Source organism: Mauremys reevesii, linkage group 7 (assembly GCF_016161935.1).
Source record: "Mauremys reevesii isolate NIE-2019 linkage group 7, ASM1616193v1, whole genome shotgun sequence".
Lineage (NCBI taxonomy): Eukaryota > Metazoa > Chordata > Testudines > Geoemydidae > Mauremys > Mauremys reevesii.
In genome coordinates, this window is record NC_052629.1 from 16,247,071 (window position 1) to 16,273,061 (window position 25,991).

General features: G+C 43.5%; 1 protein-coding gene across 1 annotated transcript; it reads right to left on the reverse strand.

Moving 5' to 3' along the window:
- Nucleotides 1-5,286: 5,286 nt before the first annotated feature.
- On the reverse strand, nucleotides 5,287-22,393 carry SFXN4 (sideroflexin 4). The gene is made up of 14 exons (XM_039482516.1): nucleotides 22,146-22,393; nucleotides 21,150-21,215; nucleotides 17,794-17,868; nucleotides 15,824-15,850; nucleotides 15,677-15,731; nucleotides 14,864-14,889; nucleotides 13,670-13,723; nucleotides 13,519-13,584; nucleotides 13,332-13,412; nucleotides 12,162-12,249; nucleotides 10,502-10,617; nucleotides 9,672-9,757; nucleotides 7,663-7,780; nucleotides 5,287-5,737 (listed from the first exon to the last, which is right to left on the reverse strand). Exons 1-14 carry the CDS (start codon nucleotides 22,182-22,184, stop codon nucleotides 5,660-5,662), a joined length of 975 nt encoding a protein of 324 aa, XP_039338450.1. The 5' UTR covers nucleotides 22,185-22,393; the 3' UTR covers nucleotides 5,287-5,659.
- Nucleotides 22,394-25,991: the final 3,598 nt, after the last annotated feature.

Genomic DNA, 25,991 nt, shown 5'->3' on the forward strand with positions numbered 1-25,991 from the left:
ATTCCCTCCAGCCCCCAGGTGATACACTTATCCTGTGAGGAGAAAATTGGGCCATTTGCACTTGTATGAAGTAGTGCATCACCTACACTACCACAACCTTGATTCCATACATAACAAAACAGAACCAATGTAGATCATAACCGGTTTGTTTTGCTAACTTTCAAAGGGACAGATGGTAATGTCCTTGTTGAAATTTAACTTATTCTTTCTGTCTCCAGAAGTCAGTGAACGGTGTTCCGCTAGAGCAGTATCTTTCTTCGTAGTGTTTTTTTGACATGTACAGATTTCACAAGGGTTAAAAGGAGAGTTTGAGTGTAACTGGTAAAATCAACAACCCTTTGTTAACCAAGTGTGGTTCTGTGCTGAGAAGTGACAGTATGAGACTCCAGGTTAGTTCTGATTTCCATAGTGCAGTGGTTCCCAAACTTGTTCCGCTGCTTGTGCAGGGAAAGTCCCTGGCGGGCTGGGCCAGTTTGTTTATCTGACACGTCCGCAGGTTTGGCCGATTGTGGCTCCCAGTGGCCACGGTTCACTGCTCCAGGCCAATGGGAGCTGCTGGAAGTGGCGGCCAGTACGTCCCTCGGCCTGCGCCACTTCCAGCAGCTCCCATTGGCCTGGAGCAGCGAACCGCGGCCACTGGGAGCTGTGATTGGCCGAACCTGCGGACGCGTCAGGTAAACAAACCGTCCCGGCCCGCCAATTTGTTAATTACCTATACAAAAAACTGTATTAAAAACATTATTAAGGTTGCCAAGTCAAGCACTCCAAAGTTAGGAAATGTCATTATTAAGGTTGCCTGTGCATAATGCCCCCTTCTTTGTATGCATAATACTGTCTTTACAAGACGTGCTGTTTTTTCTACAGGACCCTTGCCTCATTCAATGCACAGAACTTAAGGAGCAGCTATTGAATATTTTATTTCCTCCTCATTGTTCAATTTGTGGCCCCATGTCTTATTTACTGCACACTATTCAAACCCTGCTCTGAAGAATTAATTTCCTCATGGGCTTTTCTGTGGTGCCAAACAATATAATATTTGAGTGCTTCACAAATATTAATTTCTTTTCACCACACCCATCTCAGGTGAGGGGACATTTTCCCCTTTTTAAAGATGGGGAGCTGAGGAACAGAAAGAGTAAGGTCAAAATATCCACTAATTTTGGATGCCTAATGGGAGATGCCTGGTTTTTCGGAGTACTTCATATTAAATAGCACTTTATAGGTTCAAAGTACAGTTCCCTTTGTCTTCAGCTGTAACTGTGAGCACTCAGCACTTCTGTAAATCAGAATCCAGGCTATCAAGTTGGACACCCAGAAAATGAAGAATGTACAATTAGTGAATACCTGAGAAAAGTTTGTGAGTGACTCGAGTAGCATCACCTAGGAGCTCTGGCAGAGGCAGGGATAGACTCCAGCTCTCCAGGGCAGTATTCAGCTGCCTTAACCATGAAACCATCCTTTTGTCTTCCTGTAACCCCCTGCCATCTTCTGCCTTATCCACTACATACCTTCCAACCTGGTATCCTACAGACAAAAATCTCCTTCACTACGCAACCCTGTTCCATCTCCAGAGCAGGTTCATCCTGTGTGAAGAAGGGGGTAAATAGTTTAGGATCATGTAATGTGAGTGTCTCATGATGCATATGCCCAAGGGGGCTTTATACTGGTATTTTCTAACTTTCGAGTGTTTGACTTTGCAACGTTAATGTTCTTTAAATGTTTGTGTGTATAATTCCATAGGCTTTTAAAAAAAGCAACCTAAAAAAACAATTTCCATCCTCTGGCATCATATTGACATTCATATGGTTCATCAGCAGGGTTGGAACCTTTAGATTCATCATACAGACCTCTGCCATTTGAGCTAACAAAGTAAAGGATAGCAGTAGTAGGTTGGCATCGTGCATTCAGACCAACATAAGAGCGGGGATGTGACACTTCTGCTAGTGGATTTCACAGATATTGGCTGATCGCAAAGGAATGATGAGACTCAGGAATCTTGGTTCCAATCCAGGCTCTGGAGGAAAGTGTCCCCCAGTGGACCCAGATGCTTCTGCCCATTTCTTCTCAAGCACAATGCCTTCTGTCCTACCCATACCAGTCCTGTGTTTTTTCTTCACCCCAGCTCCTCCTTCCTGTCACATTCTCCTCATCTATCCAGCCCATCTCCACTGCTTAGGCGTCTCATCCCAGTCTCCTTGCCCAGTAAATTCTAGCCTCAAGCTTCTGGATTCTCAGTTCCCCCCTGTACTCGTTTCATTGGCCAGCCAGTCCCCACCCCCTCACTGTGGTCTCCAGTCATACCTGCCCATGTTGCCTGCTCCCCTTGACTCCCAATCTCCTCCCCAGCTCTTTGTCCAATCTCGATGCGTCTCTCCCCTGCCCCATGTCTTGTTCCAGTCTCTACCCAGCAGGTCCCAGTTTTTCCACCTCCACCTCAGCTCATCATATCTATCTCCCTCCTCATCACCTTCTTCCATCACCTCACTGGTTCTCACTGTCTCGTCCCCCTGACTGATCTGATTTCAGTCTCCTCCCCTCACCAGCTGGCTCCCAGTTTCCCCCACCATGTTTATTCATACATTAATTGGCTTTGAATGCCAGCTTGTCACAATCCCTCTCCTCTCAGTCCTAGACTTCTTGCCAAGTTTGTCACAGTCACTCCTGCTCCCAGTTACTTTGCCTACCAATCCCAGTCTCCCACCCCAACTCCTGGTCTCAATTTACCTCTCCCCCACCAACCTCCAGTTCCCAACTCCTCCCCCCCCCCCACCAAAAGCAGGTCCATCTCTTGACCCCTCTGCACATGAATCAGGAACCTTTCTCCCCGCATGCTGTCTGGGTCCCCCAGCGGGCCACTGAGAACACAGTAGAGACAGTGTCCCTGGTTGTTGAGGTCTTGAGACCAACATGTCATAGCAGCCTAGAGCTGCATTTGTTGGCTACATCCTGCTCAGCCCCAACCTGGAGCATGCCCAGGAGGGACAGAATCTTCAGGGAATTTTTGCTGCTAAAATGTGAGTCTCTAGTGAGTGTGTACAAATGCAATTTTTCAAAGACATATGTTGGCTAAATTTAGGGAGATTTTCATGGAGATGACAAAAGGACACATCCTTGACACAAATGGCATTCCCTGCCAGATTTCTAGTCCTTGCTCCCAAGCCTGGGGGCATTAGAGCTTTTCAAAGAAAAGGTTGCCAGAATTTTTTAACATTGCAAGTCAATCAATTTTTCCCTCGTTCTTGGCAATGGCTTAGTTGTTTTGGCCAAAATTTTCCAATAGTCTGATGTAACACCTGGCACGGAAGATTTTAGCCTGAATGATTAAAGTTTGGCACAGTAATAGGCAACTGAAAACAGGGTTTGCGATGTATTGGGCAACTTAAATAATAGGTGGTTCTTCCAGCTCTGCTAATATTATGAGAGTAACTTTCCACACATGGAGCTGCAATTGTATCATTTAGCTTAAATTACTACGGACTGTAACATATTAATGTGTGATGCCAGAGGATTTTAGTCTGTTTAGAATCGCCATGAGTAACTAAATTGATGTGTTGTCTTCATCTTTGTGTGGGTGTGTTTCCAGTGGGGTCCTGCAGGGGTTGATTCTTAGCCCTTTGCTATTCAACATCTTGATCAATGATCTGGAAGAAAAAATCTTCACTGATAAAGTTTGCAGATGACACAAAAATTGGGGAAGTGGTGAATGGTGAAGAGGATGGGTCACAGATTCACAACAATCTGGATCACTGGGAAAACTGGGCAGAAGCAAACTGTTCTTTAATACAGCTAAATGTAAATGTATACATCTAGGAACAAAGAATGAAGATCATACTTACCGGATGGGGAACTCAGTGACTCTGAAAAAGATTTGAGGACGTGATGGATAATCAGCTGAAAATGAGCTTCCAGTGTGACACTGCAGCCAAAAGAGCTAGTGTAATCCTGGGGATGCATAAACAGGGGCATCTCAAATAGGAGTAGAGAGGTTATTTTACCTCTGCATTTGGCATTGGTGGCTGGAATGCTGTGTCCAGTTTTGGTGCCCACAATTTAGGAAAGATATTCATAAACTGGAAAGGGTTCAGGGAAGAGCCATGAGAATTATTAGAAAACATGCCTTATACAGATTAGCTTAACAAAAAGGTTAAGGGGATGGCTTGATTACATCTGCCTGGGAAACAGGCTCTTCAGTCGTTGATCCCATGCTGTGGGGACAGGATGTAAGTTGAAATAAGATATAAAAAAGGTAATAGTTGGAGATATACCAATCTCCTAGAACTGGAAGGGACCTTGAAGGGTTATTGAGTCCAGCCCCCTGCCTTCACTAGCAGGACCAATTTTTGCCCTAGATCCCTAAGTGGCCCCCTCAAGGATTGAACTCACAACCCTGGGTTTAGCAGGCCAATGCTCAAACCACTGAGCTATTCCTCCCCCCCTATGTTGACTTCAGCTACATTATTCCTGTAGCTGAAGTTGCATATCTTACATCGACCCCCCCAGTGTAGACCAGGCCATAGAAACTCCTCCACAGACTTAGAGGAGCTGTTCGCATTGTCACCTTTTCTCCCTACTGTAGATACACATGCTGAAGTTGCTTGAAGCGATAACAATGCAGGAAATGTGCTTTCATTCTCTTCTCTGGAGCGGTTTTCACATGCAAGCTAATTTGGATGAATACAGTCACTCTGTAGCAACAACGATTTATTTCTAACCCCATCTGACCATAGGATCAGAAAACCACACAGTTGCTGTCTTCTTCAGGTCTGACCCAAAGCACACGGAAGTCAAGGGAAAAGACGCCTTTTGGTTTCAGTGGCTTTTGAATCAGGCCTCAAAACTTTCATCTGAAGAGTGAATTTCAGGGGAAGTCCCTGAGGTTGGTTCTGTAGTTTGTTTCTAGACACCCTCTACCGGAACATCTTCCCAATTAAGTTTTAGCAACGTTTTGTTACCATCAGGGTTGTACTGTTTTCAAATCATTTCAATAACCAGTAAACCCAACTTGACTCCCATATGTCACTTATTTTTTAATCCCTTGATCAAGTCTATTGACTTCTACTTTTTGTGGGGATAATCTTGTTCTCACCTTACATCCTGGGCTCAAAGTCAGCTCCCCAGATGAAAATATTAATACTTCATTGCTACCTCAGTCACTAATAAGTGTGAAGCAGCATTAAAAACTTTGTAAGAAGGGAAAACACCTTCCTTCCCCCAAATGAAGTCATCTTCCCCTGTGTTGTATTTCAAAAGAGGGAACAATGGGAAAATAAAGCCTTGTAAGTAATATGTAGTTATAGGTTTTAATAAGTAGGAAATCAACCACAGTGCCTTGGGAGAAAGTACAGAACACTGGATGTTTCTGACGGGTACAGTTACACAGTATTTTTCTCTTTCTAGAGTTAATCACATGTAAAGTATAGGCATTATTAAGCTATTTTCACACACAGGATTGGATGGGGGGGATCTTGCAGATGGTTTAGATTAGTCTGTCCATTTAAAAATGTACTGTTCCAAGCCCAGTCTAAAGCATTCCCCTGCCCCTCCCCCCATGACTTCATTATTCAAAAATACACTAGACACATTGATTTAGGTTTGAAGCCTTGTATGGACGTACAAATTCAGTTTGATCAAAAGCACACTTAAAAGTTAAAGCCATTTCCTAAAGTCCCCTGTTGTAAAAAAGCTCAGTTTCTTCTGTGGATGACAAAATCTCTTTTTCAAGGTCATCTCGTTTTATCTGAAAGATAAACAAGAGGATTAGACTTACGTCACTAGTGTTACTTTGGGTCCTAACACATAGAAGTCAAAGCTATATCTACACCAAACTTTACATAACTTAAAACATGTAATAAAGTGCAATTAAAAACAAGACTGAATGAGGTGTAGTTTTTGGCTGTTTTTTTTTAGTTATCTTCCCCACATTTAAAGAAATGCATTACCTAGACCAGGGGTGGGCAAACTATGGCCCATGGGCCGAATCCAGCCCCTCAGGGCTTTGGATCCGGCCCGCGAGATTGCCACTCCTGTGGCACCGCGTGCCCCGCACCACTCCAGGAAGCAGCCGGCACCATGTCCCTGCAACCCGTAGGGGAGCGGCGGCAGAGAGCATCGTGGCTGCCCTTGCCTGTGGGTACCTCCCCCGAAGCTCCCATTGGCTGGAAACGGGGAACCACAGCCAATGGTGGCTTCGGGGGAGGTACCCACAGGCAAGGGCAGTGCACAAAGCTCTCTGCTCCCCCACCCGCCAGGGGCCGCAGGGACGTGGTGCGGTGCCAGCCGCTTCCTGGAGTAGCACAGGGACAGGGCCCAGGACAGGCAGGCAGGGAGCCGCTCCAGGTAAACAGCGCCGGGCCAGAGCCCGAACTCCTCCTGCACCCCAACTCTCTGCCCTGAGTCCCCTGCCTGCACCCCATACCCCTCCTGCACCCCAACCCCCTTCCCTGAGTCCCCTCATATACCCAGCTCCCCTTCTCTGCCCCAGCCCCTTGCCCTGAGCCCCTTCCTGCACACCGCACCCCCTCTCACACCCCACACTCCCTCCTGCACCCCAACCCCCTGCTCCAGCCCTACATTCATGGCCCTGCAAGCAATTTCCCCATCCAGATATGGCACTTGGGCCAAAAAGTTTGCCCACCCCTGATCTAGACCACAGTATAATCTCCAACTTTGAGTATCAGGCAGTTGCCATTTGATATACTTTGGGTGGCTCTTATACTATAAGTGAAAACTTCCTCTATGTAGTGAGCAAATCATAAAGAGGAAAAAGGAACAAGCCACTTGTACTTTCATCACATGACTTCAGAAATTCCATCAACTCTAGTCTATCTGTGTCACTGTAAAAGATGTAACAGGGTACACTAGACCTTTAACATTAGTAAGGGACTCTTCCTGGATCTGTATCATCCCATGTTAGGGTTTTCTGGAAGAGTTCCTCAAACAGGGTTGCTGAGGGAGAGAAAATGATCTTGGAAGGAATCCCAGACTCCTCTCGTTGTTTAGGGCTTAAGACCGGAGTTCCAAGGTACTCAACTGAAACTCCCTCTCAGGGACTGCTGGGCGTCTAGTTTCCAGGGTTGCTGGGACTAGTTAAGGGTCTGGGAAGGCATGCTGGGAGGAGAGTGAGGTACTGATTGAAACATCTCCCTTTGTTTGGAACAGAGGAAACTCAGGGAGTTCTAAGGAAGAGAATGTAACCCACCCTTTGAGTTGCTTGTTTGATATACTGGCTTTCAGTTTGAGGAAAAAAGGACTGTCATGATACGTAAAACCTCTCAAGAGGATCCTTGCCAACTCCAAGACTGGAAAAACCCAAACTCCCCTCCTAGGGTTTCCCCCCCCAATCACAGAGAACTCCAGGAGTGCAGCTTCTTGTTTGCTTTAGCTTACCATGGTGCACTGAGACGATTAATTTGAATGAGGTACATATGGTAACTACTCTCAACACAAATTAATTGTACACTGAGTCTGTGCCCCACGGAATCTGACAAGCAGCAGCACAATTTAAAACCACGGATCCACTTTTAGTAATTTTAATCCTGCTGATTATTGCTATCTCATCTTAAAGTGTTGGCAGTAGACACATGGCAGATGTTCCACATAGCAATCAATCCTAAAAAGTTATCTAGAGAACAGGAAGAACACAGTTTGGATAAAATGACATACCTCTCCCAACTGCGGGAATACACTGAATGAAACCGGTAGCAACGCACCCAATGTTGAAAAAGTCATAAGCAGTCTCAGTGGGGTCAACACATGTGGATTTCTGAGTAAAAAGTTTGTGCTGTCAACAGAGTTGGGAAGATAAGTTATTGTTCAAGGCAGACCTGACATGCTTAACTGTCAAACCAGAATCGCTAGTGAAACAAAGGACGTTAAATACTATTTTACAGGGGAAAATTAAAGCTATCGTGCTGTAGTAAGTGAAATAATTTTACATTCCTTGCTAGTGTTTTCTTTATAACTTAGGTTCTTGCTATTCCCTTGCTCCCTACCTGTGTGCGTGGTCTTCTTTACTTTTATTTTGAGCCCAGATCCTGCATTATTGTCCACATATAGATGACAATGCAGGATTGGGACATAAGCAACAACACTTAAAGAGAAAACAGAAGGTACCATTATGGGTTTGAAATGCCTCAGTCCTTTAATTCAAATTTTTTTCTTGGATCATTTTGTCTGTTGCTGTTCTGTTTAGCCAGTTCTTGGAAGCATGATACTTTCACATTGTGCACAGTTATTAAACAGCAGGATGTTTTTATTAATTATGTTACATTAGCGTGTAGGAACCCCACCCAACGACCCTTCTGATATAGCTTCTCGGTTCACTTAAATTCTTTCCTTGGCATAGTCTATACTGCAAGTCTACACTGTAGCAATACAAATAAAACTTAAGCAGAAAAATAGAAGCAAGCAATGAAGTCAGAATAGTCAATAAGGATTCTAGTGCCCTCTCCGCTGTGACTGAAAGCACATAGGTATTCACACCCTATTGTAATAATCTTCATACAAAAATGTGTCTTGTGAGGTATCATTTGAAAACTAACAACTTACTGGTCATTAATATCATGGTGAAATGTAAGTAGCAACATTATATGTAAAATTATGAAATCCCCCCTGTATAATGTTTTTAGAACATTGTCAAAACCACACAGCCCCGCTCAGGAAGAAGTATCTTGGACAAAGAAATGTGTGTTTACCTCAATGTACAGATAAGTAGTAAACAGGGTCCTTGAGAGAGGAGATGGCAACAGACAAACCAAATTTGCATTTCAGCAACCACAGGTGAGAAGAAAGAGCACGGAGCCTCCTTCACCACCAGACTCCATGTTGGCTTCTTTACTTTTTGAATAAACTTTGCTTTGAGGGGCACCCCTCAGAAGAATCCACTTCAAAGGTTAACTGGACTATAAAAGAAAGAGGCAGAAAACCCCAAGGGATCTCTATTCTCTTCACCTAAGAAGACAAAGGAACCATCCCTTGGACTTTGGGGATGGGGAGGGGGAAAAGAGATCCTGACCTGATAATTTGGTCGGCCGTATTGCTGGGAACACGTGGTAAGGATTTTACCTTGAGCCAAGTCTAGCTTGTCAAGTTTTAGCTACTAGAAAGCCTTTTATCTTTATTTCTCTTGTAACCATTTCTGACTTTAATACCGGATACTTGAATTCACTTAAAATTCTATTTCCTTTTGTTAATAAACTGTTTTATTATTAATCTAAACCAATCCAGTGTTGTGTTTAAACTGATCTGTTTGGTGACTCCAGTTAAAGCAGCAAACTGTTGAATATTGACCCTTTACAGAGGCAACGGACCGTTAATATCTGAACTATACAGGAGAGGGCTGGACAGTACAGAACACATGTTTGGGGGAAAATCTGGGACTGAGAGTTTGTTGGGGTCACGCTGCAAATAGTAACCAAGGCTGGTGGAAGCCAGACCGTGAATAGTGTGTTGCTGACAGGCTGCTGGGGACAGAACTGTTAGACCAGCGCTACAGCTATAGACAGACTCCTATGACCTGTAGCCTGGATGTGAGTGCCCCAGGTTGGGAGCTGCAGCAGCAAAGCATTGTGAGGCGCCCCAGGTTACAGGGCAGGCGGTGACACAACCTCTCACTGGTCTGGGCTGCACCCCAGAACTTGACAGCCACACCCCCCAGTAGCAGAACCTCTTACCGTTGCATGAAGTAGAGAAGAGAATCTGGAATAATTACTGCTGTCCCAAACAAGGCTGCTCTTGATAAAGCTGTGTCTCGTACTGCCTAAGAAAAACGTGATTCAAGTTAGAGCTACCTGACGCTCATGCAGCTTTGCTTTTAGTCTTGGTAACTTATTATCGGTATTACCATAGCTAGTCATGGAGCAGGACCCCATTTTCTTAGGTGCTATACCACGCTAGGATTTTGTGCAACCGTTAAGTGAAGGTTCAAAATTTTTGGTAGGATTTCTTTCTAAAATGGAAACTAAACTCTTTCAAGTGGTAAGTATACCAGTTGTGGATTCTGTGTTCTCTAAAAATGGGGAAGTTCCCACTGATGCATTATACAGCTCATCTGACATGGAAGTTATTTTAAACTAGTTCAGCCTCACAAAAGTAGCCTTTTAAAGGTACTGAGCTTCATCTGCTCTCATCGACTCAAAGTGACCCATTTCCCCCTGCATCCCCAACCCACATGCAGCCTTCTCCCTTCTTTTGTGGTGGTTTGCACCACTAGGGTTAGCAGGAAGGAAGAAATGCCTGTGCTTGTGCCACTGAGGCTGGCCATTGCACCAGATGCATTGGAATCAAGGGGGCTTCTATCCCCTGTAAACCTGCACAAAGCCATGGCCCAACCTGGTTTAAAGGAATTTGTCCAAGTCCATAGATCAAATTAGTGGATAAGCTTAGATTAAAACACAGAAGTTCCTGGTTCCAGTACAGTTAATTCACTCTATTCTCAATATTAAGTCCAGCTTTTTGTTGGGAGGGAAAACAAACCAGCATGAACGTATCTTGATTTGCCTACCTTATTCCCAGCTTTTTGTGACACTCCTATGACCTTGCCATTCTTGTCCATAACTTCGATTCCATTCTCATACTCAGTTCCTCGGACAAGCATCACAGTAAATGCACTCAGGGAGGCTGTAAAAGTAAAAAGGTTTTGGGTTTGTTTGTTTGTTTTTTAAAGTTGTTTTGCCACAATTAGATTTTACCAATTCATTATTAGGACATTTATAATTAATGCACATTTTAAAATTCCAGTGATATTCTGGGATGAACTCCGCAAGTCATACTTGATAGGAATTGAACCTAGGTATCCCAAGTCTCAGTCCGCTGCCCTCTGCACTAAGCTGCACACTGCTCAGTGATAAGATCCACAGAACTCAATTATGTACTTCGCTCCCCAGCCGCATACCTCAAATAATGTTCCTTGATGCTTTAATTCAGAGCAACCCCATTCACCTGGTACACAACAAGAATATTTCATTTCCCTTCTGGACTTAGCAGTCCATTGTCTTAAAATATCCAGTGTAGTTTCAATCACTGAAAAAAAATTTGTGATCTTAGGCTAATGACACAAGGGGATACAGAATCTGAGGAGTTGAGAGTCCAATAGGTTTCCTGCCTCAGCTGTCATAATAAAAGTCTTACCAAAAATAAGCTCTCAACTCTGAAGGTGACTGAAGAACTGTGAACAGCAGCATGGGCCAAACGTACCAGGGAAGTGCTAGGGAGTTAGCCCTTTTTGAAATGTTAAGTTTATCTTTTCATTAACTTTTTGAAGAGCTGTTCAATAAAGTTGTCAGCACAATTTGTTTCAAACACGAAGACCAATAGTCACCAATTACCTTCAACATTCCTATCATTAAGTAAGTTTTCAGATGAGGAGACACAGGTCTAAGTGACCAGTCCAAGGGAGGAGAGTCAGTGTCAGCACTTGACGTAGAACTCAGGAGATCCAGACTCTCAGTATTTTCATTTCTATTCCATCAAAAGTGGGCTTCTAAGCAGATCCGAAGAGCACATTCGGGAAGCCACATGCCCTGTTACATTCCATGTAACAGACAGGATGACATTTATTGTACCTTATAAATTTCAGTTCAAAAAGGTTGCCACTTCCTTTTAATAGCGGTGGGAAATAACATGCCAGTAATGAACGCAACTTTCAGCCATTAAATTACAGGCCAAGTTCATCCCTGGTGAAATTTCACTGACCTCAATGGAGTTACGCCAGTGACAAATTTAGCTTGATAGCCTTATAAAGTTGACAAGAACCTGCTGTAACGAGTCTCACTTTTTCCACAACAGTGGCTACAGAGATAATGTCTTCACTGACAAAGAGGTCACACACTGGAGAAAAATGGTGACATATCCATGCACAGGAAATTATTTCCTCAAGAGATATGGTTGCATGTCCTGTATTTGGAAGTAAGGAGAATGCCCTAGGATTTTATGATCGTTCATAGCACTGACCTTTAAACAGAGAATTCAAAATAGCTAGATATAACTTTCATGCAGAAAATAAAGTACCCATGAAGGCGGCAGGTGAAGACTAAGGTTTATATCCTGGTTTGGTTCTATGTAAAGATATAGACGTTCTAAAGGCAGATTGACGGCAGCACATGAGCTTTAACAGATACAAGAACAAATCCACAGCTATTTGTTTTCAATTTACCTTTACTCACCAAGAAGTGGAATGGGTAAAATTTTTCTGAAGAACACTTGCAAGGGACCACTCAGTCTATTTTGTGACATGAATAAGTGAGGAACTGCCTAAGAAATTTGGAAGAAACACATCTTCTGTTAATAATTAAACCAATAATGAAATTTGGGCCACAGACTGGAAAAAGAAAACAACCTGTGACTTTGTATTTCAAATGCTTTTGATAAAACTAGACTGTTAAAAAAACAATTTAAAGGAGAAGAAATTTTCTCTAATAACTGGGTTTTTTTGTGATTACTCGTTTTACAGAAAAAAAGGAAAATGAAACCTTTATCAAAGAAAAATAGTATTTAATAATTACATTCTGGACAGTAGTCTGTACTACCTAGTATCAGCACATCTGCTATAAAAATGTCAACTGTGAAATTAACAGATACTAAAAGAGCTTATGAGTGGGAATAAAAATACATGATCAATCTGTCTAGATATTTATGAAGCACCCGAACACTATGAATATCTAGGTGTAGAAAATGAACTAAAAACCATTTAAGTTTTCTTAGCAATACATATCACCATGCAAACATGAAGTTTTGCCCATTATAGTGTAATTCAACAAATCTTAGATATACTTGTTGTGTTCTTGAATTTAGTGGTGATTGAACAGCCCTGGAGTCTGAAATCCTAATAAATCTAAAACCTTGAATCTGATGATAGACTGAGGCCAAAACTCCCAAACTGAACATTCCCAGAGTTCGTAGCTTCAAATCCAAAACTTTACCATGGCTTGGGGCATTTAAATTTAGTCAGCTATAAAGGAAGGTGTGAGCTAAAAACTTGGATCTAGAACCTAACTAGCAATAATTCACCATGACCTGCTAAATTAGTTTGTGTTTTGTGGTTTCTTCTCTATTTTCTAGACTAACAGAGACAGAGAATGATAAAAACAGAATTTTGGCAGGAAAAAAGCTACTAAATTCTAACCTCAGAGGAAGATGAGTAAATAGTACATTTCTGATCAAGAGCAACAGAGGTTGCAATCTTCTATACCCAACAGGACTCAGGAGACTAGCAAGGGTGACTTTGGGCTCTGGAAGAACTGACTTGGAGGGTACTAGGCCTTGCGACAATCCCATTATCAGTCTCCCACACCAGAGCATCAGAAAGTAATTATTGAGATAACGCAAATACGTACTCCCATAAATGCTGCATAAGAGACGGCACCTGTACACACAAGGAGTTGCTTTTGTGGTATCTTTTGTGGCAATGCAGTTTCCTAAAAGTCAGAACACACACACTACATAAGTTCAATTTCATTGGCTCATGTTCAAAGTGGTATCATGCAACTAAAAAATAATAATCATTTTTAAAAAACCACATACTTCAGCTTTAGCTGTAGCGTTTCCATTTGCTATGGTGAATCCAGCAGTGTAAGCATGAAATATGAACTGCAGAAAAGGAGATAGTAAACAACAGTGTATTTTTGGATCTTGGGTAACAGGCTTATAACTGTAGAATGAAAATGGTTGTTACCTGGCAAATAAATGCTTTCTTTGCTCCTCTGTGCGGTAGTAAACTAGCAAAAAACTAAAAGGAAAACACCAAGGGAAAGTTAGTCTCAATGAATCCAGGGACCTATGAACAGCAGTGGCTGATTTAAGTATGAAGGAGACTGATTTATTATTAATTATTATTTACAATAGCACCAAAGGCCTCAGAAAAGACAGGGGCTTATTAGGGGAGCTGCTGTGCAAAGACACCAGTAGTTTCTTGCTGTGGACCCCTCATTTGCCCTTAGTGGCCCAACAAGCCATATATCCCTTCCATATCTCGATGCATATTTACTTTCCCATTTAATAGAAAAGAGAAATACAGTCATTCAAACAGTGGGTATGAGACTAGCTGAGTGATACACTCTCACACCAGGAACAGCAGACACCTTCACAGCTGTGGGATACAAAGAGAAACAAATGAAGTCAGATCATAGAAATATTAGAAACAAGGAAGAACAAGAGTCAGGTACTCAGTGTTCGTGGCTATGGGTCTGTGACTGTTACAGCTCTCAGCTACAGAGCTCGACTCTTTGGCTCAAGTTGTCAGGAGTCATGTTTTTAGTTCTGGAGATCTGTAGTTCAATCCATGATGTTGACCAAGATGTAGCCGTTATCAAATGAGTGGAGTCCAAATCCAGGGAGAGAGATATGCAACACACACTTGGTTTAATACACAACTCTTGTCAATGAGGAGCAGTACTTGCTTATGCCCAGCCCTATCTACTAAAGCTCCCCAGATTGTGACATATATACCAAGTACGTACACTTTGGGGCATTATTACAAGAACTATTTTCCACCCATGTGTATTTTCACTGGCACCCTGCAATTTATTTACAAGTAGATAACATTCTGGTTCCAAGCAGCAGAGTATGAGGCTGTCTGTCTCTCTCCTAAATCCAATTCTGAGTAAATATAGGAAAGTCAGGCCTTGTTCTAACTGGCTCATGAATTTCGACAGAGGACATTTGAATGATTGACTTTCACGTGTGAACAACGTTCTTGATTGTTTGGAAAGCAAAGCGACCAGTGGTTTGGTGTGTCTCGATTTCTGGGTATCCAACTTGACATCTGGCACCCAAAAACTGAGATGCCTAAAGTGACTCATCACTTCTGAAAATGTAGATAATTATAAATACACACATAGACCCATTGCAATCTTCCATCATTACTCACCAGTGGGGTGACTACGGGCAGGAAAGCTAAAAGAAAAAACAACATATTTTAGTAAATCAACTTGTGGTCTAGGTAGTTGGCTTGGGGATGAGGGGAGAGGAAACACATATGACTAGTCCAAAAGAAAGCACTGGGGTTTGACCTTTGTCTCTCATTCCCCAACCAGGAGGAAGAAGCATCGCCAAAATACTGCTCTCATAAAATGCAACAGTCCACATCAACAGTGCTAATGGGAAGCTACGCAACAGAGCTCCATAGGGAATTCATTTCACCCCTCCCAAAAGCCAGCTGTGGTGACAAGGTTTGCACAAGAAAAGTGAGAGGTTACATTAGGTAATAAATAAATAGCCTTCATGAAAGTATATCTGTGTCTCACCCAGACGCTGTGCAATCCTGGCTTAATACTTCCTGACCCCAACCAGATTCTACCCACAAGATGGACTCCAACCAGTCTGGAGCAAAGCAGGTTGTGTCAGACCACAGCTGTGCGAATCAAGGGAAAACCCAGTGCACTATAATATACATTAAAAGATTCGGGTACTGTTCATATGGTGCCAAACACGAGTGACTGGTCTGTATATTTCCCACTAGAGTGTCGGAGAGCAGTCACTGCTCAGAGCAGATGAACTATGTGAAAGGTGTATACAAATGAATTTTCTTTAAAGGATTATGGGAATAGTCTTCAACTGAGGTAAATATAACCAACATGAATAACAGTGGCCTCATTTTTCTGTAACTAGAAGGGCCCCCAAGAGTTTCAGTCATTGGAAACCTGTCAAAAAAGTGCAGCAAACTTCTATTATAGCAACTGACCTGGTGGTCTAAACACAAGGGGAATTATCTCGCCAGTACCAGGGTTCACAGAGGACTTAAAGAAAAAGAAAAGAAAGTTAGCACGTCTCTCTCTCCACCTAAATGAAAAATATGAGAAGCAAATTCCAACATCTTTTATAAACTCACCAGACTTAGCTTCCAGGCTTCGTTTACCTAGCGTGATTTGAAAGTAAGATTAGCACTGGCACTTCAGAAGAGGTTTAATGGCTAAAATCTTATTTTAACTATGTTTATTCTATATAATCTTTCTGTAACGATAACTGACATTTATATATAGCATGTCACACACACATCTGTTTGATTATATTCTCCCTAAAATTCCCCCCTAGTTTCTACTGAATACAATATTTTATTTGTTTTCTGTCCTGACATGTTGTGTATTGTTGTCTAGCAGCATTAGAACATACAAAACCATCAGGTCAGAAAGCGAGTAAAAATACAGCTGAAATAGCAACAGAATTTTAGGATAGAATGCAACCAGCTCTTAATTTGGCATAAAGTCTAAACACATCAGCTCTTCCAAAAAAGGGCCAGGAAAATCTTAATAATTACAAGTGGTCATGACTTAATTTTACATCTCATCCCAAAGACAGCACCTCTAGCAACACAGCGCTATCTAACACCAGACTGGGACATGTGATTCAGCGATGAACCAAAGAATCCCACCTAATGAATCACCAGTTCAGTACTACACCTCCACCTAGATATAACGCTGTCCTCGGGAGCCAAAAAATCTTACCGCGTTATACGTGAAACCGCGTTATATCAAACTTGCTTTGATCCACCAGAGTGCGCAGCCCCGCCCTCCTGGAGCGCTGCTTTACCGCGTTACATCTGAATTTGTGTTATATCGGGTCACGTTATATTGAGGTAGAGGTGTACTTCCTGCAGAAAGATTCTCTGTGGAGGTTTTCCATCCAAGTATTGACCAAGCCTGCCACTGTTTAGTTTATGAGAACTGATGGACAGACCAAGCTGGAATAGTGGCAGTTTATCTGCAGCCCGTGTGACGATGAAGCATTGACGATTTAAAATAAATGTAATAAAGATTTTGCATAGTTCACATCAGACAGGAATGTACAGACTCTATGTCTGAGCTGTGGGAGAGAGCAGAAGTGTTAAGTTATCAAGAGGACTGATTCCTATGATTCTCCGGCAGTTTTTAAGAGAACTGATGTAATAAGATGCACAAATGAATGATACTTTCTTGGATGATGGAACTGGAGTCCAAAATTAAGGTCAGCAGCCACCCTAGGGATTCTTCTAGCAACTTATAAGAGACTGAAAATCTTGGTGGTAACACAGATTTTTTGAAGCTTTTTTTGTGTGTGCACCCTGTATGTACCTCAGACTCTCTGTGCACCTGCCTTTTCTAATACAGTCATGACAGCTGTTTCATTCATGAAGTATGTAGCCTCTATTTTCCATAAGCAATACTATAAAGTACTCAAATAGACAGACACACAGGTATAACTCTTCATTAGGGTCCAGCAAACAGTCTGTCCAAATTAATTACAGTAGAACCTCAGAGTTATGAACACCTTGGGAATGGAGGTTGTTCATAACGCTGAAGCGTTCATGACTCTTAACAAAACGTTATGGTTTTACTTTCAAAAGTTTACAACTGAATCTTGACTTAATACAGCTTTGAAACTTCACTATGTAGAAGAAAAATGCTGCTTTTAACCATCTTAATTTAAATGAAACAAGCACAAAAACACTTTCTTTACCTTGTCAAATCTTTTTTTTTTTTAAACTTTCCTTGTTTTAGTAGTTTACATTTAACACAGTACTGTATTTGCTTTTTTTGAGGGGGGTGGGGGAGTGTAGCTGTTTCTAGCGCTTCACACCAACTCAGGCATTTTAGGCTTCAGAGTGACACACAAAGTGACATTCCTAAAATCTTCTTATATATAAACTGCTCCTAAGAAGTCATTTTAGAAGTCCAGCAAGAAGGACCCTCATTCATCACTCAGGCAAAACCCCCAAGCTCCAAGAGCTAAATAAGGCTGCTAAAAGAAAAGTCAAATACTTCAAATGGGATATGTACAAACATATACATAACAACAGTTTATTAGAGGATATGTGTTAGATACCTTTTTGTCCCGTAAAGGCTCTTGAAGAGTCTGAGCACTGGCTTGTAAGAGTAATCTGGATTTTTCTATTTCTTCCTAAAAAAACAAAACCAAAGACCAGTCATTCTTTTCCAATACATTCCTCCCATCCCCACTCCTCCATCCAAAACTTCTGTTGTAACAGCCCTTCTGTGCTGGCCTGGTGTTTGCAAATACAAAATTAGACAGACCATCACGCTCATTTACACATACACGCTGATCTGAACTACACCAGTTCAATGGCCTCAAGATTACGTGCACACACATATTTATGTCAACCCCTCCATCTATAGCGTTATCAGATCCAGTTTGTTATTTTAGGCGGCAAACCTGCAAACACGCGTGTGCCTAAGTTTAAGCTTGTGAACAGTCCCACTGAAATCAATGGAACTACTTGGTTAAAATTATGCACGTGCATTTTTGCTGGCTTGAGTAACTTGCACACCAGATACATTGTTTTGTTTTCCCTCACAAGCAGCTGAATCTCTAATTTTAAATTAAAACATAACATAAATCAGTTAGCCAAGGAAATACAAGTCATTATATCATCAGATCCTCCAGCATCTTAACTTTAATAAGTTTAAAATGAAGTATTGGACCTTACAGCTTTTCCTTACCGTTGAACTTTTAACTTAACATTAGAACAACATAAGAACGACCGTACTAGGTCAGACCAATGGTCCATCTAGCCCAGTATCCTGTGTTCCAACAGTGGCCAATGTCAAGTGCTTCAAAGGGAATGAACAGAACAGGCAATCATCGCACGATCCATCCCCTATCGTCCACTCCCAGCTTCTGGCAAACACAGGCTAGGGACACTAAGAGCATGGGGTTGCATCCCTGACCATCCTGGCTAATAATTATTAATGGATCTATTCTCCGTGAACTTACTTAGCTCTTTTTTTTAAACCCTGTTATAGTTTTGGCCGTCACAACATCCCCTGGCAATGAATTCCACACGCTGACTGTGCGTTGTGTGAAGAAGTACTTCCTTTTGTTTGTTTTAAACCTGTTGTCTATTAATTTCATTTGGTGACCCCTAGTTCTTTTGTAATGTGAAGGAGTAAATAACAATTGCTTATTCACTTTCTGCACACCAGTCAAGAATTTAATAGACGTCTATCATATCCCCTCTTAATCATCTATTTTCTAAGCTGAAAAGTCCCAGTCTTTTTAATCTGTCCTCATACGGAAGCTATGCCAGTCCCCTAATCAATTTGGCTCTCCTTTGCTGTACCTTTTCCAATTCTATTCTATCTTTTTTGAGATGGGGCAACCTGATTTGCATGCAGTATTCAAGATGTGAGTGTACCATGGCTTTATATAGGGGCGTTATGATAATTTCTGTCTTATTATCTATTGCTCTCCTAATGATTCCTAGCATTCTGTTAGCTTTTTTGACTGCCGCTGCACATTGAGCCGATGTTTTCAGAGAACTATCCACAATGACTCCAAGATCTCTTTCTTGAATGGTAACAGCTAATTTAGATCCCATCATTTTGTATGTATAGTTGTGATTATGTTTTCTAATGTGCATTACTTTGCATTTACCAACATTTAATTTCATCTGCCATTTTGGTGCCCAGTCACCCAGTTTTGTGGGATCCTTTTGTAAGGAGAAAGCAGACTACAAAGAGTTAACTAGCTTGAGTACTTTTGTATCGTCTGCAAATTTTGCCATCTCACTGTTTACCCCTTTTCCCAGATCATTTATGAATATGTTGAACAGCATTAGTCCAAGTACTGATCACTGGGGGACACCACTATTTACCTCTCTCCATTCTGAAAACTGACCATTTTTGCTACCCTCTGTTTCCTATCTTTTAACCAATTACTGATCCATGCGAGAACCTTTACTTCTTACCCCATGACTGCTTACTTTGCTAAAGAGCCGTTAGTGAGGGACCTTGTCAAAGGCTTTCTGAAAGTCCAAGTACACTATCAAATTAATCACCCTTGTCCACGTTTGTTGATCTCCTCAAAGAATTCTAATAGATTGGTGAGGCATGATTTCCCTTTAGAAAAGCCGTGTTGACTCTTCCCCAACAAATCGTGTTCATCTATGTATCTGATAATTCTGTTCTTTACAATAGTTTCAAGCAATTTGCCTGGTCCTGAAGTTAGGCTTATTGGCCTGTGTTTGCCAGGATCACCTCTGGAGGCTTTTTAAGAAATTGGCATCACATTAGCTATCCTCCAGTCATCTGGTACAGAAGCTGATTTAAATTATAGGTTACATACTGCAGTTAATAGTTCTGCAATTTAACATTTGGAGTTCTTTCAGAATTCTTGAGTGAATACCATTTGGTCCTGAGGATTATTATTGTTTATTATTTTTTTCCAAAACCTCCTCTAATGAACACCTGAATCTGGGACACTTCCTGAGATTTGTCACCTAAAAATAATGGCTCAGGTTTGGGAACTTTCCTTACACTCTCTGCAGTGAAGACCGATGCAAAGAATTCACTTAGTTCCTCTACATTGGCCTTATCTTCCTCCAATGCTCCTTTAGCACCTTGACCATCCACTGGCCCCGCTGACTGGGCCCTAAAAACCAGCTGGGTAAGAATTCCCCCATTGCAGACATTGTGTAGGACAGCCATGGGGCGAGGGGGGGTGGTCTCTGAAGACCTCTTCAGAAGCCTGTCAGGGGCAGGGCTGCAGCAGGCAGCACTTCAGAGATTCCAGGCAGTGGAACAGCTCAAAGAGCAGGCGGGGGAGATTGCCCTAACTCAGACAGGCCCGTAGTGAAAACGAACTGCAGAGGTGCACAGAAGTTTAAAGTGCACCTTCTTGTACTGCTCCTAGCATGGGGCAGGGCTAGTATTCTTTCATTTTTGTGGCCCCTAAATTCAGGCCTCGTAAATTTCACAGAAACATGAACTGCCATATTACACTGCCAAAGTTAAGTAGATTCTAACAGATAATACTAAAGGCAGAATTTGTAGGAAGGCGCAACACAGTATATTTTTAATTGGAATTTTTCAGATTATATGGCTGCCATGCAAGACCCTGAACGTCAGTGCAGCTGCAACACTGAGGAGGGGATAGAAGTATGCTGGACAGCAAAGAAACTCCTAGTTTCCTACAATAACTGTTATGGGACATTGAAGATCTAACGTGGACACCCTAATTGTAAGGGCTTATCGCAGTAAACCTTATGAAATGCATTTGATCTACGTTAGAGTAAGGAAGAGATGAGTCAACACTGTTGGGATTTGCTCCTGCGGATCCTTTGAGTCTAGTGCAGAACAGCCTGTGCTTACACTTCTCACTTCACATCACCCACACATTCAAGTCATGTGCTGTAGTTTTGTAAAAAGAGGTAAAGTACTTACATTAGATTTCAGTAAGACTGTAGGGTCTAAAAGATCTGTCCAGTGAAGAAATCTTTGGAAAAAAGACTAATAAAAATATACATTAAGAAAACTGTGCAAATATTTTGCAGTTCAGCTTAATTAACTCTTTTCTGTAGCTGGCAGAAAGAAGCCAAGAATCTCTGTCTACTTCTTTGTTTCGTCAACTCTTGTTTAATTTCCACTAGCAATAGCAATCCCCTATTTTTTGTTATAATCTGATAGCCAGAATGACATTCACAAGCTAAGCGCCACCTTTCATTTTAGCCATAGGGAGAAAAACTTATCTGTGAGCAAACTGGGGTTGCCTTTGAGCTCATAAAACTTGCAACAAAGCAAGTCTGCTTGCTAAGGCCCTGGGGGGGAATGCACCATAACTTGGCAATGGTTATGTTCCTTCCCACTTCCTTTGGGAAGCAGTAGGTATGGCATCTCTAGCAGTTCCATGTGGAGTGACATCACAGGTTAGCACTGCTGTATAAACCAAAAAGGAGGCAAACGCCACCAACGAACCTCATAATCTAAAGCTAGGGTGACCAGACAGCAACTGTGAAAAACCGGGACACTTTTTAACGGGGTACAACAGTTACATACATAAGACAAAGCCCCTACTAGGTATGGGGAGGGCTGGTCACCCTAAAGCACAGCTGTAAACCCGGCTGGTTGCACAGGCAGATCGGGGTGCGCAGGGAAGGATGTGCACCCAGCCTGCCCCCACATCTCAGGGCGGCCCCTTCCCCTGTCCGAGGGCGAGGGGGCATGTCTGGGGCGGCCTGCGGCCTTCAGCGGCGGAGGGAGCAGACCAGGGTCATCGCAGGGGAAAGTCTCCTTCCCGCAGGGCCCACGGCTGACCCCGCACTCCCAGCCACGGGCTCTGGCATGACCCGATACGCTCAATCTCCTGCTCCCGGAGCCGCCCCCTTCGCTGCGCTGCCCCCTGCGGCCCCGCTCCCCGGGCGCGGCTGCCCCGCTCCCTACTTTGCCCTCCGCGCTCCAGAACTGCAAGTTCACATCCATGAGGCTGAGCAGCAGCCGCGCCGGAAAAGGTCCTGCCGGGGGGAGGCTCCGGCTGCTGCACACTCCCGGCAGCCGCTTTCCTTTCCCCGTCCGTGGGCGAGCGCAGGCCGCTGAGAGAGTCCCGCTGGGTGGTGGTCGCCGCCGCTCGGGCTCCTGCGCTGCCTTTCACCGCAGAACCCTTGACAGAAAGGGCCAGCGCCCCTGAAACCAGGGAAAGCCGCCGCTCCAGGAGCTGCGCGGCCAGCAATGGCCCCTTTCTCCCACCCCAGCCCTACGTTAAGTCTCTGTGCCCAGGGATACCCCCCACCCCCAAGCTACACAGACAGCGTGGGATTTTCAAAAGGACCATGCGGAGGTGGGCACCTCATTCATTCTGAATTATAAAGGAATTTGGATGCTTAGGTCTCCTAAACCCATTTGGGGAAGAAGAAGAAAAACCTGACTCTTGCACCATTTAATTAAAAAAAAATCATTGCCCCTTTTACAAAAATAATAGAACACTCCCAAAACATAACCAACTGCCCTCCCCAATGCTTACGAGATGGCCCTTGCACTGAACCCCTGGGTACAACGATTCCTGATTAGGGAACCTAGTGATAACTGGCTCTATCTTATTCATTGTTTATACACAAATGCCTTCTATTTATTTTTAAATAGACAAAGTTGAAAAACTTACAGCAAAATACCAGATTCAAGTCTGCTTGTTTTTTTATACTGAACTTATTTGCGTTGTTCATGTCTGCTGCCTTTAAGTTAAATTAGTCCGTTAAGGTTTAAATTTTGGATTAAACTAATACTCTATAAGTGTCCTTTTGTGCTGTGAACTTCCCTGTTACGTGAGGGGCTGCCAGTACTCTTCATGCCAGCAATTTTAATCCTTTAGCTTCTGCTATGGATTAAAGGTTCACCACCTTGGCCCAGGAATTGCTGAAATTACTTTTCAGTTTCTTCACCAGGGGCGGCTCACGCGGCTCACGCTCCCCAGCCGCGCGCTGCGCGCGCTTCCCCCTTCCCCTGCGGTCCCTCCCCCTCCTCGGTCCGTTCGCGCCGGCGGACCGGCTGCATGGGGGCGGCGTGCCGTGTTCCCGGCGTTCCGCCGCCCCTGCCTGGCGGAGCTCCAGAGCAGAGCCGCGGCCAGCCCCGGCGCAGCCCATGGCAGGCGCGCCGCCCAGAGCGGCGCGCCCTCCCCCCCCCCCCCCCCCCTTTTTTTGCCGCCCTAGGCACCAGCTTGTTTTGCTGGTGCCTAGAGCCGCCCCTGTTCTTCACTAATTTTGTGGTCTAATATTAATTGATTTTAGGGAGACAGCAGAATGTGGTGGGGAGAATAATGGACTAATTTAAAGAAAATCCCTTCCATGGAGGACATTTTTTTTTTTTTGTGGTTATAAACAAAAGTTACTGCTCCTGTCATGGTATCTGTTCACACAGCTCTTAAGACCACTAGAAACAAGTGTCCACTATCCTACAGCAGACAGAATTTCTGGAAGAAAAAAAAAATGAAGGGCTTGTCTACACTACCTGCCGGATCAGCGGGCAGCAATTGATCCAGCCGGGGGGTTAATTTATCACATCTAGTATAGCCGCGATAAATCGACAGCCGAGCGCTCTCCCGTCGACTCCGGTACTCCACCAGAACGAGACGCACAAGAGGAATCGATAAGAGAGCGTCAGCTGTCGATTTACCGCAGCGAAGACACCGCAGTAAGTAGATCTAAGTACGTCGACTTCAGCTATGTTATTCACGTAGCTGAAGTTGCATATCTTAGATTGACCACACGCTGTAGTGTAGACAAGCCCGAAGCAATGATAGCCAAATTGGTGGTCATAAAAAAGCAGGGGAGAGAACACATACAGTATATGTAAAATGTACAGTATAATCAAGAACTAAGGATTATTTAGTATTTGCATTACAGTAGTGCCCAAAAGACCCAACACTATCAGGGCCCATTGCAGGTTTTGTAGAAACACATAGTAAGAAAGTCCTTGCCACAAAGGGTTTACAGTTGAACTAGATAAGACATAATTACTTCCAATTTACCTAGCAGTGAGACCCAGCTGTGACTCACCATATGCCTGTTCAGTTCTAGCAACTGAAAATGCACCCGAAGTAGAGATATTTCCTATCTTGAAATGTTTGATATTTAAACAAAGAGCACTGATTTGAATTCAATGGGATTGCACACAATGCATAGAGGAAGCATGTGCAAGTCTTTGGAGGATCTTAAATTTTGACAAATATCTGGTTAATGCTACACTTATGAAAAACTAAACTAATATGAAGTTTGACAGGATCAAAAAGATTCTTGGTAGGTATATAGAGCTAAGAGCTCAGTCACTGAGGCCTGGTCTACACTACGCGTTTAAACCGAATTTAGCAGCATTAAACCGATTTAACCCTGCACCCGTCCACACAATGAGGCCCTTTATATCGATATAAAGGGTTCTTTAAACCGATTTCTGTACTCCTCGATGAGAGGAGTAGTGCTGAAATCGGTATTGCCATGTCGGATTAGGGTTAGTGTGGCCGCAAATCGACGGTATTGGCCTCCGGGCGGTATCCCACAGTGCACCATTGTGACCGCTCTGGAAAGCAATCTGAACTCGGATGCACTGGCCAGGTAGACAGGAAAAGCCCCGCAAACTTTTGAATTTCATTTCCTGTTTGCCCAGCGTGGAGCTCTGATCAGCACGGGTGGCGATGCAGTCCCAAATCCAAAAAGAGCTCCAGCGTGGACTGTACGGGAGATACTGGATCTGATCACTGTATGGGGAGACAAATCTGTTCTATCAGAGCTCCGTTCCAGAAGACGAAACGACAAAACATTTGAAAAAATCTCCAGGCTATGATAGACAGAGGCCACAGCAGGGACTCAACACAGTGCTGCTTGAGAAGCGTAATGGAAAGCCAAAGAATCAAATGGACACTCATGGAGGGGGGCGGGGGTACTGAGGACTCCAGCTATCCCACGGTCCCCACAGTCTCCGAAAAGCATTTGCATTCTTGGCTGAGCTCCAAATGCCTGAAGGGTCAAAAACATTTTCCCGGGTGTTTCAGGGTGTATGTTGTCAATTTACACCCTTCCCCCCACCCCGAAAGAAAAGGGAAAAAAATAGTTTCTCGCCTTTTTTCAATGTCACCCTATGTCTACTGCATGCTGCTGGTAGACGGGGTGCTGCAGCGCTGAACACCAGCATCCCCTTCCCGGTGGCAGATGATACAATATGACTGCTATCCATTGTCATCATCAGCCCATGAGTGCTCCTGGCTGGCGGCGCCTGGGTAAAAATGGGAATGACTCCCGGCAGACGGTACAGAAGGCTTGGTAACCATCCTCATCATAGCAGCTGGAGGCTGAGCTCCATCAGCCCCCCCTTTCATGTCTAAAGAAAAGGTTCTGTACTGCCTGGACTATCATAGCAGCGGGAGGCTGCGCACCTCTCCTGCCCACCCTTTAATGTCCTGCCTGGACTATCATAGCAGCTGGAGGCTGCCTCCCCCTCATTTTATCTCACTAAAAGTCAGTGTTTCTTATTCCTGCATTCTTTATTACTTCATCACACAAATGGGGGGACACTGCCATGGTAGACCAGGAAGGTTGGGAGAGGAGGGAAGCAACGGGTGGGGTTGTTGCAGGGGCACCCCCTAGAATGGTATGAAGCTCATCATTTCTGCGGGATCTCTGGGGCTCTGACACGGAGCGGCTGTGCTCTCTGGTTCTCTAGTACACTTGCCCCATATTCTAGGCAGGACTATTTGTAGACAAAACAAAGAAGGGAATGACCCGGGGAGTCATTCCCATTTTTGTC

Excerpts from the sequence above, each read along its gene's own strand:
- SFXN4 (XM_039482516.1), bottom strand. The coding sequence starts at position 22,184 with ATGGATGTGAACTTGCAGTTCTGGAGCGCGGAGGGCAAA. Across the intron at positions 21,216-22,145 it reads TCTGGAGCGCGGAGGGCAAA|TCTTTTTTCCAAAGATTTCT; the intron begins GTAGGGAGCGGG and ends TATTTTTATTAG. Across the intron at positions 13,724-14,863 it reads TGCCCGTAGTCACCCCACTG|TTTTTTGCTAGTTTACTACC; the intron begins GTGAGTAATGAT and ends TTTTCCTTTTAG.